Source organism: Chiloscyllium punctatum, chromosome 4, assembly GCF_047496795.1.
Source record: "Chiloscyllium punctatum isolate Juve2018m chromosome 4, sChiPun1.3, whole genome shotgun sequence".
Lineage (NCBI taxonomy): Eukaryota > Metazoa > Chordata > Chondrichthyes > Orectolobiformes > Hemiscylliidae > Chiloscyllium > Chiloscyllium punctatum.
In genome coordinates, this window is record NC_092742.1 from 35,414,843 (window position 1) to 35,434,378 (window position 19,536).

At 36.6% G+C, this 19,536-nt stretch overlaps 1 protein-coding gene across 7 annotated transcripts in view; it reads right to left on the bottom strand.

Annotated features, from left to right (window-relative positions):
• Nucleotides 1-983: 983 nt before the first annotated feature.
• Nucleotides 984-19,536, bottom strand: part of slc38a6 (solute carrier family 38 member 6) — a 54,225-nt gene continuing 35,672 nt past the window's right edge. For 6 of the 7 annotated variants that reach the window (XM_072568365.1, XM_072568367.1, XM_072568370.1 and 3 more), the window contains 9 exons: nucleotides 17,086-17,144; nucleotides 13,932-13,994; nucleotides 11,783-11,830; nucleotides 10,901-10,980; nucleotides 10,190-10,290; nucleotides 9,982-10,106; nucleotides 5,512-5,656; nucleotides 4,391-4,485; nucleotides 984-3,079 (listed from right to left, as the gene is read on the bottom strand). In XM_072568365.1, coding sequence (XP_072424466.1) covers nucleotides 2,993-3,079; nucleotides 4,391-4,485; nucleotides 5,512-5,656; nucleotides 9,982-10,106; nucleotides 10,190-10,290; nucleotides 10,901-10,980; nucleotides 11,783-11,830; nucleotides 13,932-13,994; nucleotides 17,086-17,144 — 803 coding nt within the window. In that variant the 3' untranslated portion in view covers nucleotides 984-2,992. The remainder of the gene's footprint in view (nucleotides 3,080-4,390; nucleotides 4,486-5,511; nucleotides 5,657-9,981; nucleotides 10,107-10,189; nucleotides 10,291-10,900; nucleotides 10,981-11,782; nucleotides 11,831-13,931; nucleotides 13,995-17,085; nucleotides 17,145-19,536) is intronic. The other variant, XM_072568368.1, reaches the window with a different exon arrangement.

The following is a 19,536-nucleotide window of genomic DNA, read 5'->3' on the forward strand; positions in this document are numbered from 1 at the left end:
TCATCAGTGCTGGATCTACAATTATTTACTATTTAATGGTTTGGATGAGGAAAGTGAATTTATTTTAGCTTAGGTTGCAGATGACAAAAATAGGCAAGGTGGTACAGGGTGATGGAGATTACAGTGGGACAGACAAGTTAGGTGAGGGGGCTAAAATCTTGGTATGTGAAATATAAAGATTGAGGTTGAGGTTATGCACTTTGGCAGGAAGAAGAGCACCTGAATCTTATTTAATTAGATAAAGATTACAGAAGAGCTAACTAGGGTGGATTTGGGAACCTTGTCATCCATGAGCCATAAAAGATAGCACCCTCGTTCAGACAAACAAGGGTTACAAGTGGCATGGAGGATTATCAGATCAGTAAACTCAATGATATCATGACTGATGAAAATAGAACATATTATACATAATACCAGTCAAGTTATTCAAAAAAGGTAATTGAGAGACTGACATGATAACTATGCTTGCTAAGATGAGCGAAATGTAGTCAAATATAGGCAAGACGAATAAGCCAAAACTTTGGGAGAAAATAAAATCCACTGGGATTCCTCAAAAAAAACCCATGTATAAATGTCACTCACAGAAGTATCAAAATTTGGTATATTCCTAGTTGATGTAAGATTAGTTAATTTTAGGCAGGGGATATAAATTTATCCCAACATCTCTCAGAGAGAAGTATCTTTGCCAGAGTCCCCAGATCTTCAATTGTTGCTTCAAAATGCTAAAAGGAGGACAAACTGGAATTCTGCTGGTGAATAGTTCAAAAGAAATAATCAAGATTCCCAGTTCAAGTCTCAAATGAAAGAAAGAGAGGCTGGCATCCAGCATAAGCCATTTCCTTCAAAAGGAATTACTCTTCTTTTCAAAACAAAAACAAAAGCCAAGTGTAGGAATGGAGATTGATGCCAAGCCCAAAAATATATTTTAAAGCCAGTCCTCTCCAGTAGACTTTATAACAACACAATGCACATCAGAATGATAACACTGTTGCATACACTTTATTTTACAATAATTCATAATTAACCACTGCAGTATTCAAGTTTGATGATGGAATTTACACTAAGATTTGGAAATATTCAAAAAAGGTTTAAAATACAGTTCAATAGCTTTCTGAAGGTAAATGACAGATTTAACAAACAGCCTGACTTATTAACAGAATATCAAAGTGCATTAAAACAGAATCCTGAAGAAAACAAGATTGGTTTGACATGTATTAACAGAACTGAAGGGTCAAAATCTAAAAAAGTAGTGTGATTTAAAGAAAAAAACCCAGGATTATTGCAATGCCGTGGGAATTCAGAGCAAAATGATTTCTCCCCCCACCCCCACAGTGGAATTCAAAAGAAAAATGAAAGAACAAGACACTTTCAGGAACCAAAGAGAAAATAGGCAATACATAAGTTGTTCTGTTGTACAGAAGTCAAAAGATAATTGAAAATAGTAGTGCAAGATTTCACAATAAATATTTTCCAGAAAAATGTAAACAAATATTTATCTTTTAATATACAATGGAAAAACCAATGTAAAAAGATACTTTCAATGCTGAACATAAATTAGACATTCAGTAAAACATAATAGGCTACAATATGCAACCAGTATTTAAAAAAAAACAATTGTTAGAGGTCATCAAGATCAAAAGGCAAAATGGATTTCAATTTTTAAAATGGCAAATTTACTTTAATGCAAAAACTTGGGGAGTGAGTGTGTGGCTAGTACAAAGTAATAAACAACAAAAAAAAAACACTTGACTAAAGCTCAGAACAAAAATATTAGTTACACTAGTGAATAAAAGTAGCACTTCAGCAGTCAGCAACATTTTTATGTGCAGCCTAATCTGGCTGAATGCATAAACAACATTAATCTAACCGAGTGACAGCTATTGTATGCCTTTGATCATTCAAAGTCCAAGTGTTAACTGCCAAGCAGAATGACTTCAAAAACATTTAAACAAAGTCACTTATTAAAAAACAGTTTACTTAGAACCTCAAGACAAATGTTAACCATATTACCCCTCAGTTAAAACATTAAACTGTTAATCAAGGGGAGACTTTTCTAAATGGACTATCAAAGCCACATTAGTAATTTGCATCATTATATAATGTTAACGCGAAGTTAGGCAAGAGTGCAGCACTTTAAAAGACTTCTGTATTTTGATTTATTACTCACTGGTTCGATACAAAAAGTTTGGTGTCAAAATTGATCAGAACTCATTCTCTCCCTTAGTATTCCATTAATACAACTTTAATTAAACAAATTTAAAAAGCAGAAAAAAAAGGCCTTTAACATATATATTTACTAGCATAAAGGTCAAGATGATGTTGAACATTATTTAACAGGTACACAAGGAATCAAATGCACAACTCAAAGTGCAAAATATATTTATAGGTGATAACCTAGGTTTACTTCTTAACCCAAAGTATGCAATAATACTGTTTGACTTTTGTCTGAACAAATTTAACGTCACCTTATGTGCACATTTATCAATAAAGATTAGTTTTAAATATTTAATTTCAACTGACCATTCTGGATTATAAGAAAAAATATAAAACTTACCATAAATCACCAATATTTATACTGCAATTTAATTAAAGTTACAAAAAAACATTGTACCAGTCATTGAAATTGAGTTTTATCAGTTTACAATGTTAGAGATTTGCCTTTTGGTAGAAAAGTTTCTCCATGGTAATATGGCTTCACATCAGTTGAAGTCTTTGCCACCCTAACCCAATTGAGAATAGTTACTGAACATAAGCAAAGCATAGCATTAATTTTGATCCTGCACAAATCTGAATGCCCAATCGCAAGTTTTATTTTCATTTCCATTGAGATTCAGAGGACCTGATCCCACTTCTAACAAAAAGTAATTTCACTTGTCATCATATTGCCAGTAAGTCAGCAGAAAAATACACATTTGCAAAGTTGATTTCACTGTTCAACTGATGACTTCCTGAGTTGTGCGATTTCACTTTGTGCAAATTCCATTGATTAGGCTCAATTTTCATTGTGCAGCCAGGTTATAATGATAACAAGCAAACTAACTGACCCAATGAGAATGCCTAGAATAATCAATCCTAGAGCCTGGTGAAACAAAAGAAAAAATGAACAAATAAAGGAAAGAAAATACAAAAACATTTCTACACAATCCTTATTTCATTTTAAAATTCAGCAGCCTCGAGATTACTAAACTGATCAGTAGTGGCGTACAAACCAAGTGTCAGCTTGGAATTACTTTATTATATAGATGTTGATATATGGCTTTGAATTGGGTTAGTGCTTTGCTAAATGTACAAACGGATATGTTGAAACCATGTGCCTAGGGATAGGATACATGGTCCAATAAGAGTTATGCAGGTAATCAAATGTGTATGTATACTCCATTTCCTTTAAAAGGTGAAATGCACACGCCTGTGCAGTGTCACTTTGGGTTTGAGCTACAAAAATTAAGCCCCCTGCTACCACTTGGTACATTGCTACTTTCCTGTACTCCATAGACAAGATTGATGGCGGCACTGATTAATGTCCTTCACTCAAGGCTGGTTAGCCTGATAAAAAGCACAGAATAATAGAAAGGAGAATAAAGCAATACATCATTCAAAGAAGGACTGGTGTGTTTGATGTTTCCACATGTCTATAGTAATTTCAATCTGTTGAGGTCCATGCCTGAGGTACAGGTAGACAACCCTTTATCCGAAATCCCAAATCCCAAAAAGCTCCAAAATCTGAAGGTTTTTTTGAAGTTTTTAAATCTCATTAATAAAGGTTGTTTGGCGTGCAACAGTTAATCCAACTCCAGACCCACTCGATTCGGGTCACTTAGATGTGACATGAAGGGGAGCAGCCCAGCACCGGCTGGCCTCAATTCTATCTCAGGGATCGTTACTCACATGGAGACTGCTGTCCGGTAAAAGATTTTTTAAAATGTCACCGTTGAACAGTCACTTATTACAGAATTCAAAATATTCCGAATTCTGAAAACCAGCTGGTCCCAAGCATTTCGGTTAAAGGGTTGTGTACCTATATTTAGAATGCCTTTGTTATATAGGTCAAAAAAGAAAGGATAATATGGATTATTCTAACCATATTTACTTAACGTGAAAGGAAACAAGTACTTGCGGCAGGAAGGACTGTTGTTAAACTGATTAAACATTTGAAAATATGATCAATGTGATAAATTACTGAAAATAGAATGGAGTAAGGATGTGTGCTAACAATAAAATGGACAAAAACATTTTGAATTCAACAGATGCAAGCGTAAAAAAAAAGGAACTCCAACACTCTGCTTTATTACCAATGGCCGGTAGAGTGGAATATCCATCACCTTATGATAAAAAGAAATCCAGATTTTGCCATTACAGTTTTTAGTGTAAAGTTAGATACTTCAAAACTCACCTTAAGCTTCCTTGAAGATTTTAAAGATTCTCTGCTTATTTGCAAGTAAAAGAGTCCAGGATAGATAAATAGTAAAGCAGTTGAAGTTGTGGAACCTGAAGAAAGGGAGAGAATTTTAAATCATAAAATGATACAAATTAAGCTGTACATAGCATTTTGCATATGCCATATTTTGCAAATCAAAGGCAAAACAAGTGAATTGTGTATGCAATTTGGATTTTTACACAGAATTGTGTAAAGAACATGCTGTGGAGCAGATCAATGGTCTGAATGATTTATGCATATAATTTACGTTTCACACTAGGTCTTCTCCTTCAGAACTTCATCTAACCATATCAGCATTACCTTGTGTTGATCTACTTTCCTCTCAAAAACATCCTAATTGCTTAATGTCCAAGACATGAGCCAAAATATCCATATTTTGAGGGGGGAAAAAAAAAATGGAGGAGATGGGACAAGAAAAGAAACAAAGTTGTAATTGATGAGGAAAACATTAGATACACTGGAGTAATCACCTTTGGATCGAGGTTAACAGGAGATTCAATTGCTTTGCACAAGATGAACAGCCCACACAGATAGGAAGGTCACTAACTCGAGACCCAGATTCATAATTATTGACAAAGCTTATTTAGATGGAGTGGGCTGGGGAGGGTGGGGGTGGTGAAGGAATGAGAAAGCAAGTTCAGATTTCTTTTTCCTACACTAAACCACCTTATGGCAGCTTGAAAATGTGAAATCAGAAGGATAATGCTCAACACTGGAACACAAATAGAAACTTCAGTGTTCATTTAACTAGGAAATGTACTCTTTAGCCTTTCTGGTCGTTAACCTAATGCCTCATCCTTCATGAGTTGCTTATAATTGGGGGGAGATGAAAGCATAGGCCAGATTAATGCCGGTCTTAAAATGATTCTTACTTGTACTACAATGTCCCTGACATTCATCATTTACACTTAAAATCATAAGTGCTCCAAACCCTTTTACTGCCATGTTACAATCCATACTTTATTTATTTAGGAGACTAGAAATGCTAAATGGTTTATATTTTTCCCAGATTCTACTTGTAGTGTTTGTAATTTACTTTCAGCTTGATTAAAGACCAAAATAATAAAACAACTTACCAACTACACCAAAGATATTTTGAATATTTGGCACATAGATTGCCAATAACACAATCACTGTCTGAATAACAAGTGTGACAAGTATATGACACAACCATGAGAAGGGGCATCTTGAACAAAATAGCAGCATTAAAGATTTCCTTGCCTGCAGAAAAAAAAAATGTATCAATGATAAGGATATGCTCTTAGAATCAAGCCAAATGTTAAACGGGGTCATTGAAGTACAAAGTGCTCCTTGGTAGTGGAGCTCAAAACACCAAACGTAACAGAAGATGGTTTCATTATACAAGGCTAATAAAACATTTTAAAATCAAACAAATTTGAAAATATTTTCTTTCAAATTTAGTACATATTTCCAGGCTCTGCAGAAAAACCATATTTATAGTAAACCTTAAAATTAATACTGTTATACCTGCATTTATTAAAAACATATTACATTAAAACTAAAACTAAAACCCAAAACTAAAAACTAAAGCCATGACTGATTAGTCATCATAAATCTCTATTCTTACTTCAGGTGAATGTCCTGATCCTTTTAGAGCTTATATAGTTTGGTCATTGCTTCAATACAAAAGAAATTTATATAATGCATGATCAATACAATATCAAATAATCATTTGACAGTACAGAAACAGTTGTAATGTAAAAAGAGTTTTTGTCAATGTTATATTCCTGCACATGTCCTGATGAGTACAAGACAAAGGGGAAAACATTTTATATTATCTGAGAAGAGTGCGTTTTGATTGGTTGATAACTGAATTCTGGTAGAAGGCATTGCCATGGAAAATGCAGCTAGATGACCACAACTTAATAACCAAGTTTTGCTTAAAAATTTAAACCAGATAAGTTGACTGATTCCTTTGGTTGAAGCATTACCAGAGGGTGGCTGCACCTATTTTGCGGAATTGAAATAGACAACGGTTGTACATGTTTTGTCTGAAAGAATGAAGGCCCATGTATCAATATAATCGATTCAGTACGCAATGCACTTTACTATAAGCCACTACTCATTCTTAAATTGGTTGTAGTATAATTCTTAGAACATTCAGGATAACAAACACTGTCCAAATCACATTGTCCAATCAATCAATCATTTAAAATGCTGGATGTTGCTTGGAGTTTTGCAAGTGAAGGCTGGCTGGATACTGGTAGTATCTTATTGCTTGTGAACAGCCCAAAAGAAAAATGCCATTCAATACAATCTGCCAGTCTTTGCAACAACTTTTATATAGCTAGCATCACTCCAGCATGGAAATTCACATACCGCATTATTCAGAGACTGACAGAACACCCTGTGGGTTGCCAGCACCATCCTGTTAGGGGCAACCATCAGTTGTGTTGCTACTGAAAGCAGCAGTATGAAACAGCTAGCTTCACCACTCATCCCTGTGAGAAACCTCAAAATTCCATGATAATCACAGGAAGGCACTTTTCAGGACTGAAGGGGTGGCCTTGGGCCCATTTGAGAGTTTTCACAATAGAGCAAAAATAAATGATCTACCTTCATTTCTCGGTATAGTTTCTGATAAGACCAATCTTAAGTGGCATTACACAAATCCAATTAACTTTGCCAATTTTGGTGCACTTCTATCCCACAAACAGTGGGAAGTGGAATTTGCCCAGTTTGAGCTTTGCTCTCAGATATCATACTATAAAGCATTGAACGATGCTAAATCCTTTAAAGTGCACTCAAGTGATCTAGCACAGATATACCTAGCATCCTATCAAATTTTCATATACAACATGGCGACGTTGGAGGCCTCAAGACTAACCTGAACATACAGATCTGTAAACCTGACAAAAGGAACATTCATGAACAGACAAGACTATCAAATGTAAACCATCCTTACTAGGTCCAATTAGTTTCCATTGGTTTTGTGGCTCAGCACCTGACAGCCTTGCTGAAAACTAAAACGTGTAAGCACAGCTCATAATATCATAATTGCTCTTACACAAAGTTCATAGTCAGTATGCACTGCTTACCATTGTAGTAATTATTTAGATTGCAATGCCCAGTCTATGATGGGCAGTTTCCTGGTCAGCTCCTCAGTAATCAATTTAAAAAAAAAAAACATTCCATACACACTTCAGGAATTGCTCCTCTATGCTCTACCCATAGAGATTCCGCTTCAGTAGAACAACCTTCACTACTGCATTAAATTTCACTTCAGGTGGGAGAAAGGCGAAGATTGCAGATGCTGGAGATCAGAGTTGAAGAATATGGTGCTGGAAAAGCACAGCTGGTCAAGCAGCATCTGAGGAGCAGGGGAGTCGAAATGTAGACTCTCCAGCCCCTCGGATGCTGCCTGACCGGCTGTGCTTTTCCAGCATCATATTCTTCGACTCTGATCTCCAGCATCTGCAATCCTCACCGTTCTCCCATCTGGACCCAATGTTTCAATCAGTAATAATAATTGAACTGATGAACTAACTTGTACATTTAGAGATATTACATATTCCCAAATAGATGGCAAAAATCTTGGGATCCCCTTGTGGCCAGATCTCAATAGTCTTTGCTGGGATCCATGAGGAACATTCCTTTGGTGGGATGACTCCTAGCCTCCAAACCCTTGTGTACTTGAAGTAATTGGAATGTTTGCAGTTTGAATCCCATTGAGGCATGTAAGCAAATTCTTAAATGCAAATACAAACATAGCACTCAAATTTAGCCTTGTATTGGAGGAGTTAAATGAGCACCCATCCCTTGACGGGAGACTTGAAAACTCTGGCAGATTTTAACTACTGCAAACTTACCTATACTGGGCAACAGGTATTGGGATTTGGACAGTTCCAAATACAAGATTAGTTTTATTGGCAACATTATGAACAGGACATTTGCTCACAGTACATGCTCAAATAGGGTGGATCAAAAAACTTTCCTTGTAAGATAATGACCATCCTGATCAGATTGCTTCCTCTGTATATAAAAATTGGGCAAACTCATGAATGGGCCTAAATCTGTCATTTCAAATCTTGAAAAGTGCCCAGCCCTACCTCAGATTAGCTGCACGAGCAAGGTACCTCAATGTTTCTGCAACAGACAAAGCTAGCTGTTCCAAATTGCTACCATTTGAAGTAATATGTTATTTACTACTAACAGGATGGCATCAGAAAAGCCAAAAATGCGTCTGTCACACCGATAAATAACTTGGTATGTGACTTTCGGTGCTGGTATGATGCTGGATATTGGGGTAGACATGTAGGCTGTACATCCCAAAAAGACTTGTAGATTTTTAAAAAAACATTACCTTGCCTGTTCAGAAAAGTTAGGGACTGACTTTACACACCCAGCCTGTACTTGCAAAATCCAAGTGCTCAACATTAAATGATTTTCTGCAAATGGACAATATTTGTTAGATAATCTAACTGAATTCCTGTGCTAAGAATTATACAGCGAACAATTAAAAAAAGATTGCTAATTAGGCATTCAATCTGGACACATGTATAAAACTTCATTAACACAAGACTGTTCTTCGCCGACAGAAGATGTACACGCAATGAACCGATTTCAAAGTAATAAAAATCGGTGACAGCCACCTTTTGGCTCATTTTCCAAAGGCAGTTATAATCTAACTAGTGTATTCTTCATGGTGATGCACCTAAACAGAATCCACTTGTCAACTAACCCACATTCTCTACTCTTACAAATTGCTTTTGTTTACATTGTAATTCTTACTCATGTCTTGATTGCAAGATGAAAAACTTCAATTACATAACTTTTTAGTATTGGAGAAAAAAGCCACGCCTTATTTTGAAAGATACATTTGCATTATTAATTACAAGTTAGATGCTTTTCCCAAGAGGTTTACAAACTTTGTTAACCTCCCCTTGAGTTTAAAATACTGTGGAAGACACAAATCCTGTTTTTATTTCCACTTTTCTCAAAGCTACCTTTCCAGAGGTATGACTTTTGTTATTTGGGCCTCTTCTCACTACAATAGATTGATACTCAAACCTGTTCAAGCACAGCATGAGGTAGATTTCCCTCTAATGACCAATAGGTGGTTTGCTCAAGTTGTAATTTCCAAGTTGACTAAAATCTCATATCTCTCCTACCACAGCACAAAAACCATCAACACTTCCGGGAACTACAAACCTAAATACATCAGAGCAACTTTGTTTTTTGTTTTAATGATTTGATCTGCACAACAAGTCTCAGGTTGCTTTTATTTTATTTTGGTGCACAAAATTAAGACTATGACTGACAAAAAGACACTGCTGTTAATTCAGGGACCAGTGTTCAATTTGTCTAATGATAAAGGATCAAATAAATAAAGCAGAGGTGTAAGGATATCCCATTAAATGTCATGCATTTAGGATAAAGAGTATGACAAAGCTACTAACAAAGACTATGGAAGCGATGAATATTTTAAAGTCAAGTTTGATAGACTGAACAGTCTTGAGCCATATTTAAAATGAAAACAAAATGGTAAAGTACACACAAAAAACCACATCTTTGTCAAAACTCACTGGAAAATGGATTAGAGGCACTGTCAGAAGCACAGAGAAGAGTATACATATTCTAACTGACATAATGACGGGGTCCCGTGGCAGATACTGGCTGTAACTGTGCAACAACTGTGAGTTCACATTGGCTGAAAGAAGAAAAAAAAATCTTAGAGTTTTGGAAGCACTACAGAAACAACTTTCAAAATATTATAATTAATATACAACAAACCATAAAACGTCAGGTAGCCGAACAAGGCAGAAAGCATGTAGATCGAAAAACTCAGAATCATTCCTATGTTAACTGCTTTTTGCATCCTGCTCTTTGAAGGCCTGTTCAAAAGAAATTCAAACAATAGTGTTACATGTGTTTGGTTGCAAGATGCACAGAATACTCACGTATGTCTGAAACCCCAGTTTCGCAACGCTCTCAATTAGAAGTGTTAAATTTGCATATACAAGCTAAAATATTGAGGAAAATTACACTTATATGTTTATGCTAACTAATGGCAGGTATTTGGGAATGAAAATGATTCCTGGTTATCCAACACTAAGTATTTCTGGGTAAGGCTGTGTTTTACCTTGCCACTATCACAGCATCAAATTACTCAAGTCAGCAGACTTTGATAATTTATTCTTGAGTTCCACAGCATCTTTCACAAACTGACTAGTAAACATGAGTAAATTATCTAATTGCTTACTTTTCTTCAATAGAGAAACTGGGATGTGTGAAATCACTGAAGTTGTGAAAGAGCAGGATTGAATATTCAGCATAACTAATTTAAGCCTTTGAACACTTCATGACTGAACATAGATTTGATACTAATTTCAACAATCTAAGGCCAGAATTTTAGACTGCTTCCCAAGTTGAAAAGCGATGCATAATCAATTGGATACTTAGAGATATGATGCTTGCAAAACTTAGACTCTCTGCATGACATACCTTTTGAGTTCACAGTAAATTGGCAACACTGATGTATGGCAGAGAAATGAAAATGCCATTGTTGGAATTGCGTATGCACTCTACGGGATGAAGAAAAATTGCAGTGTTAAAATACATTTATGGATAAAATTGGACTTAATGTGCATGACAAATGATTTAAAGTGATCAGAGTCATCATTAACAGCTTTATCAAGTGATACATGCTCAGCAATAACATGTTCACTCAGAGGGTGTTTGATTTTTGTCAGGACTACTGACTTCAAAATTTGACTCAAGCAAAGACAAAGCATTGAATTCCAGAGGCAGGTCACAAGTGACTACCTTTAACATTAAAGGCAGCATTTAACTGAGTGGGGCATTAAGGAACCCTCATGTAAGCCTGATGTTAACTGGCATCAACCATACCATTTGTGCTGAAGCATAAAGTGCTGACAGCAGTTTTGTTATTCAGGATACAATGATTTTAAGAGGGGCCCCACAGTACAAGTTACCATTCCATTTCAGAAAGCCTAGTTCAGATATTTCATGCCATAACATGAAGGGTCATGATGTTAAGTGAATATGTCTACCAGTGGTTAATAAACAGGCACATTCATTCACAGGAAATTGCTTCTTGCCTTTTAGTTCAGATTTTAAAAAGTTACCTGCACCTATAAAACAATGGCTTAGTTTAAAAAGAAAACAGCAAAATTAAAATTGGATCCTATATGCAAATTACATATTGCAAGTGATTAAAGAGCTAGACTCACATTTAATGTTCAACAACACTGAACAGCCAGATATTTAAAATTGCAACTTTTCTTGGAAAGTTAATTGATTATAAATTGTATAATGAGAATACAAACAAACCGTTCTTGCAGACCAAGTAACTAGAGTACAAACCTTGGATGAAATTTGTAGAAGCTTTGGTTTACATTCAGAACTAAAGTTCTAAACAAGAAAAAAGAAAAAAAAACCTTTACAGTCTAACAAGACCCTTAAAATAATCTGATGTCTAGTTTTTCACTCTGGTATATAGTGTACAGTGATTATCTTGCACACGTATTTGAAATCACCATTAATATATCTCTCCTCCATCCCCCACACACCAAGAAATAATTCACAATGGGGAGGGGGGAAAAGTGCTATGTACTTGGATATGAACAATAAACAACACCTACCATTTTTGATGTGCAAGAGTAGGATAAACATTAAAAAAGTTTGATATCCGCATATCCTCATCTAATGTCATGAGAAAGTAGATTAGGAGCAAGCCTAGGGACAGAATCTAGTAGCTATTTAGGGAATGGAGAAATTTCACTGTTGGACATTCCAGAAAGCAATAAATAAAAAAAGTTTAAAACTGCAACAATTCTATTCATCTGTGTTTAAAGGTAGAATGTTTGCAATTCAATTGAAGTAGGTACTGTTCATGACATTAACATATTCCATTCGAAGCTTTCATACACTGAAATTGCTTCATGTGAAAATAATCTTAAACCTTGAAGTTCAAGGAAGTGTCATACTGGACTTAAATCATTAACTCAGTTTTTATTTGACAGATGCTGCCATACATGTCGAGTTTCTCCAGCAGTAACATGGGTCTCAAACTAACCAAATTTGGGACCTTAAGTGAAAAGTTTGGACAACGAATGAGAGAGTTCAGTACTAAATTACTCAATCCGCAATATGAGGCAGATTAGAAGGCAGTTCACTAAAAACAGAAATACACTGACTGAAAAAGTGATGTCAATGCTAGTGAAGTTGGAAATGGAAAGCATTCATTTCTAATATTAACATTTTAAAAATAGAACAGCAAAAATAAAAAACAAATTTAAAGTTCTTTAAAAATGGGATTCTTAAATAGATTGTTTTGGAGGCCTTCGTCCCATACATGGAAAAAAATCTAGAGCCACTTGAAAACATAGCATGGAACTAGAGATTCCTTGTGCCACAGTAAGGCAACCACCCTTCTCCCCATTCATTCATTTTCATGCCACATTATGCAAAGGCATATACAGGCTGCCCAATTCAAGTGATTTTTCTTTATACCTATCATTACTTGTCCACAGATAACACAAACCAAACAAACAGTTTAGTAAATTTCTACAACTAAATCAGTGCAAGGTTTCTACTTATCTGTTGATGGATTCATTAATTTGTGAAAGCCATACATGAATTGCATATCAATAGCAAAACAGCATCCAGATCATCATTTAACATTGCGGGTCTGTTCACTAATGTACAACAGGAAATCAGACATCTATACTGCTACATCATGGTAATATAAACTTTCCAACATTTCTGTGAATAAGGAATCACAATGAAACTCAGCAACTTACGCAGTCAAGTTCAGTTTTAACAACATTATGTATGCCCAAATAGAGGATATCACCATAGGATCACACCAAACCCAGGACTTGAAAAATATCCTCACTGGATTCTGAGCGACGTGCCTCCGCCAATCAGAATCCATTCAATGAGCACTCTTCTTGGAGTACAAAATGCTGTTTTCTTCCCCTTAAAACAATTCATCTTAATAAGTTTTTATTTTGTCTTGCACTTTAGAGCATTGCTGAAAACAAACTCTGAATTATCAATGGCAATTTTAATCCTTGAACTTCTGTACTGGTTTATTAAATCCTTCCTTTATATATGCATTTAGATGATACTTCAGCCTCAAAACAAGATAAGTGTGGCACAGTTAAGGCCTAGAATCAGTGATAATTATCACAGTAACAGAACTGAAGGAAGCTATTTGATTGTACTCATGCCCATGCTTTGAAAGAGGTGTCTAATTAATCCTATCCCTTGCTCACTCCCTCCATTATCCTGCAATTTGTTTGTTTTCATTCAAGTCGGTTTACTTTTCAATTAAATCTGCTTTCACAACAGTTAAAGCAATATCATGTCTGATCAAATTAAACTTAGTTATGAGTGAGTGGTCATTTCTTCAACATAACATTAAGTAGAGCCTCATATTAAACCAACAGCAAGAAATCATTCTAATCTCCTTAACCATCACAGCAATATCAAAAAGGTGGTGTCTTACCTGAAAGTAGTTCACAGTGCCATTAAACAGCGGGCAAGGAACGAACCATTTTTTAACCACAACCTGCAGAAGTCAATTCATGTTAATTTAAAAACACCCAAATGCAAATAATGGGATACAGAATCACAAGTATTGGCATTTAAGAGGTTTCGGTAGTCTATTATAAAAGCTATGCCTATGTTGCAATTAAATTAGGTTGCAGAAGTATCTAAATTGCAGAAGTTTTTGACTTGACTGCAATAATGATTAAGAAAGCCTTGTACAGGGAAAGAGGGTTACGTGAAGCAAAAGAGAATGGTATGGTGCAGAGATAAGGCTATAGAAATGGTTTAATTGTCACTAACACTATAGCACATTAATGCATATTACTGCATTATTAAAGTGAAGGGAAAAAACAAAAAAAAAACTTTCTAACTTGTACCATAATTCAAATTTTCCATAGCTTTCACCTCAGTTACCCATTTTAAAGTTCACTTTTTTTTCCTTTTAGTAAAAGAAAGATCATGCAAGACAAGGGGCTAGATATCTACAGCTTCCAGGTAAAAACAATGACTGCAGATGCTGAAAACCAAATACTGGATTAGTGGTACTGGAAGAGCACAGCAGTTTAGGCAGCATCCAATGAGCAGCAAAAATCGACATTTCGGGCAAAAGCCCTTCATCAGGAATGCCTGATGCCTATTCCTGATGAAGGGCTTTTGCCCGAAATGTCGATTTCGCTGCTCGTTGGATGCTGCCTGAACTGCTGTGCTCTTCCAGCACCACTAATCCAGTATCTACAGCTTCCAGTTAAGTTGAAAGCTTCACTTGCTTAGAGCAAACTGCATATTCATAAATGACTTGCAAGCACAAGTACAGTCAATTTCTGACAAATCAAAACAGCAAATCACCAAAATTTAAAACAACAATCAATAACAGATTGAGATTTTAATTTACAAAGAGCGTATATGATAAGAGTCCCAAAAAAAGTGTTCAAATTTCTGGTCTGTTACATTTGTATAGATAAAAACATTTATCCAACTTAAATATTTCTCCTTTCCCGGAAAGGAATTTATCATATTTCCTAGGGTTTTGCTTCTAACAAAATGGCATGTAAAGCAGCCTGGAGAATTTTAAAAAAGTACTCAGCTATCACTGTGCTTTTGTTGGAAGCTTGAACTCAGACCTGATTCAAATTGTATTACTATTATATTAGATTTCCTACAGCATGGAAACAGGCCCTCCGAAGAGTAACCCATCCACCCATTCCCCTACATTTACCCCCGAGTAATGCAGCCAACACTGGGCAATTTCACACAGGCAATTCACCTGACCTGCACGCCTTTGGCTTGTGGGAGGAAAGCGGAGCACCTGGCAGAAATCCATACAGACACTGGGAGAACGTCTATGTGGAGTTGCACAGTTGCAAGAGGCTGGAATCGGACCTGGGTCCCTGGTGCTGAGGCAGCAATACTAACCACTGAGCCACCATGGAGGTACTTAAAATAGCACCCTACAAAAGTAGTTTTGAAGTGCAATCATTTTTTGTTCAAATTTGAGGAAATATAACTGACCTGCATATAAAAAGAGAGATGCCAGAGGAGTGGTAGAGGCAAGCGCAATTATGAATATTTAAAAATACATTTGGACAGGTGCATGGATAGGAAGGTTTTAGAATATAGGAGCCAAACACGAAAAAATGGGAATAGTTCAGTTTAGGAAACTTGGTCAGCATGGACAAGTTGGGCCAAAAAGTACTTTGTGCTCTTTGGCTACAACTCTAATGATGGTAACCTAATTGAAACATTATGAATGGGCTTGTCAATTCCAAGCATATTTTTGGAGAGGGTGAATTAAAAGAAGAGGTCCTCAAAACATTAAAATTCTACCAAATATTAAGTGGCAAATTTTTTTGTAGTGAAATACAGACATTTCTATAAAAGAATGCAAGAATTTAAAACTTGTTAAAGAGGATTAATAAAACACTTTAGTCATTAATGTAGAGACAGCATCATAGAAACAAAAGTGAATACTTAAAATAGGAAAAACAGAAGGATTAGAACCAGAGACGACTAGAATAGATAAATGTAATTGAAGTATAACAAGCATAGGCACAAATGGGTAAGTGATCTACCTTTTTACTGTAATTTTTAAATTGGATCATGAGAGACAATCAGCCATCTGCATGCTTGGTTCTAAGACTACTTCACTTTGGAAGAAATACTTGAATAGTGAACAAGCTTTAAAAACTGCTCTTATGGTGCTACATTTTTCATAATTATGTTGTACTATGATGGCAAGGAATTGCCCGTGCATCTGGACAGTGGATCTGTCTCAGGTTAAGTAGAGTCATGGTACATATTTTATAGTAATGTTTCATTATCATTAATTCCAGTATAATGTGTGACACTTGACAAATACATAACAGCTGTAGCAGGCAATTAAATGAAAACGTCCAATAAAATGACAGTTGCGCCAAATTTTCCATATCTTTGTGCATTACATGGTTAGAGCAATTTTTTCTGGTTACAATTTCCCAGCTATTGATAGTGGCAGGTCAGTAGGCAGGAATATCCCAAGGCAGATCTCTGGCAGTAGATTGCTACTGTGATGCAGTAGCCTTCCACAGCACATTATAAAAAGGTTCAAGGTCAATTTTCTCACTACTTCCCTTCACATCTAGCTTCTCATCTAGTCTGGGCTGAGGTTGTTCTCAAGCAATTATAGAACAAACTATTAATTATGCAACTTCCAAAAAAAAAGAAAGAAAAGCAAGTTGAGCAAGCATCATTTTCAGCACATTATCTTCATTTTTCCCATCAATGGCAACTGCAATGTGATAAGGAACATTTGCTCCCAATGAACAAATCAATGCTGAAAATTGGAAAACATTCAAGCTCTTTTGCTTGATCTTGGCTTTCTTTTTAAAAAAGGGGTACAACTGAGAACAGGAAATAAGGGAAAGCCTAAAACAGCCTATAGTGCATAGAACAATCCAAGTCTTCGTTTAATATTGACCAAAATACTGCACGTTGGTGGTCACGTAGGTACTGAATCTGAAAATGTAAAATGATGGGATTTACATTGGTATATTAGTCTTCTGTTGACCAACTATCCTAAAAAATGACCAGTTTAACTGATGTGAAAAAGGCATCAAACAGGAAATTTCACTCACCACAATGGTAAAGTAGACCATGAATAAGATGGACAAACCACTTGTATAACCAAGAAATTCTGAAAACAAAAATGACATCAAGTATTAGGAAATCCCAAATACAAGCAGTGCTGGCAAGGATAAAAACATTTGATAGTTTACAAGGCAGGAATAATGGTCTACAGAGTCATGGTCAACCTCAAGAATGAGCAGTATTACATATATTCCAACTCCTACAAAAAAAAAGTCATTAAAACAGAATGCAAAAACATTGTCAGAAAACATCAACTGATGTTGGCAAATTTGCAGCCCTCTGAAACAGAAGAGATTTGGAAAGGATGGTAGAAAAAAGTTCAAAATATACATGTTTCTATTTTCATGTTTTATGACTTTTGCTTAGTCTAAGATGGGAGCCCGCAACTGGCACTCAATTATGGCATCCTTCCAGCTGAGCACCTCCTGTTAGCCAGCCATATTAACTAATGAAACTGGAAGGATTTGGAGCAGAGAGTTAGTTTATTTTGAGTGAGGGATATCCCTAATACAGACTAATTTAGAGGTAATCAGTGAAATAATTGAGGAAGATGGCAAGATTAGCTTTAAACTCTGAGTTCGAAATGATTTGGAATGTTCTACTTTCATGTATAGTCAGAGTCAGATATACGGCACGGAAACAGACCCTTCGGTCAAACTTGTCCATACTGACCAGATATCATAAATTAATCGAGACCCGTTTGCCAGCATTTGAGCCATATCCTTCTAAACCCATCCTATTCATATACCCATCCAGATGCCTTTTAAAATGTTGTCATTGTACTCTCCTCCAACACTTGCTCTAGCAGCTTCTTCCATATGCCCACTACTGTATACTTGAAAAAGATTGCCTCTTTAGGTCCCTTTTTAACTCTCATCTCTCTCTCTCACCTTAAACCTATGCCTTCCAGTTTTGGAATACACCAACTCAGGGAAAAAAAAAAGACCTTTCCAGTTACCTGATCCATGCCCTTCATGATTTTATAAGCTTCTAAAGGTCACTTGGAAGCTTTCTAAAATTGGATAAGCACTTTGAAACACAAAAGGTGGATAAATCCCCAGGACCTGATCAAGTGTACCCTAGACCTCTGTGGGAAGCTAAAGAAATGATTGCTGGGCCTGTTTGAGATATTTGTATCATAGATAGTCACAGGTGAGGTGCCAGAAGACTGGAAGTTGGCCAAAGTGGTGCCACTGTTTAAGAAGGGTGGTAAGGACAAGCCAGAGAACTACAGACCAGTGAGCCTGACCTCAGTAGTGGGCAAGTTGTTGGAGGGAATCCTGAGGGACAGGATGTACATGTATTTGGAAAGGCAAGGACTGATTAGGGATATTCAACATGGCTTTGTGCATGGGAAATCATGTCTCACAAACTTGATTGAGTTTTTTGAAGTAGTAACAGAGGATTGGTGAGGGCAGAACAGTAGATGTGATCTATATGGACTTCAGTAATGCATTCAACAAGGTTCCCCTTGGGGACTGGTTAGCAAGGTTAGGTCTCTTGGAATACAGGGAGAACTAGACATTTGGATACAGAACTGGCTCAAAGGTAGAAGACAGAGGGTGGTGGCAGAGGGTTGTTTTTCAGACTGGAGGCCTGTGACCAGTCGAGTGCCACAAGGATCGGTGCTGGATCGTCTACTTTTTGTCATTTACATAAATGATTTGGATGGGAGCATAAGAGGTACAGTTAGCAAGTTTGCAGATGACACCAATATTGGAGGTGTAGTGGACAGCAAAGAGGGTTACCTCAGATTACAACAGGATCTTGATCAAATGGGCCAATGGGCTGAGAAGTGGCAGATGGCGTTTAATTCAGATAAATGCGAGGTGCTGCATTTTGGGAAAGCAAATCTTAGCAGGATTTATACACTTAATGGTAAGGTCCTAGGGGTGTTGCTGAACAGAGACCTTGAAGTGCAGGTTCATAGCTCCTTGAAAGTGGAGTTGCAGGTAGATAGGATAGTGAAGGCGGCGTTTGGTATGCTTTCCTTTATTGGTCAGAGTATTGAGTACAGGAGTTGGGAGGTCATGTCGCGGCTGTACAGGACATTGGTTAGACCACTGTTGGAATATTGTGCGCAATTCTGGTCTCCTTCCTATCGGAAGGATGTTGTGAAACTTGAAAGGGATCAGAAAAGATTTTGGATTGCTAAGATTAGATTAGATTACTTATAGTGTGGAAACAGGCCCTTCTGCCCAACAAGTCCACACCGACCTGCCGAAGCGCAACCCACCCAGACCCATTCCCCGACATTGACCCCTGCCCCTAACACTACAGGCAATTTAACATGGCCAGTTCATCTAACCTGCACATTTTTGGCCTGTGGGAGGAAACCAACGCAGACAGAGGGAGAATATCTGTGTGGAGTTTGCACAGGTCAGTCGCCTGAGGCAGGAATTGAACCTGGGTCTCTGGCACTGTGAGGCAGCAGTGCT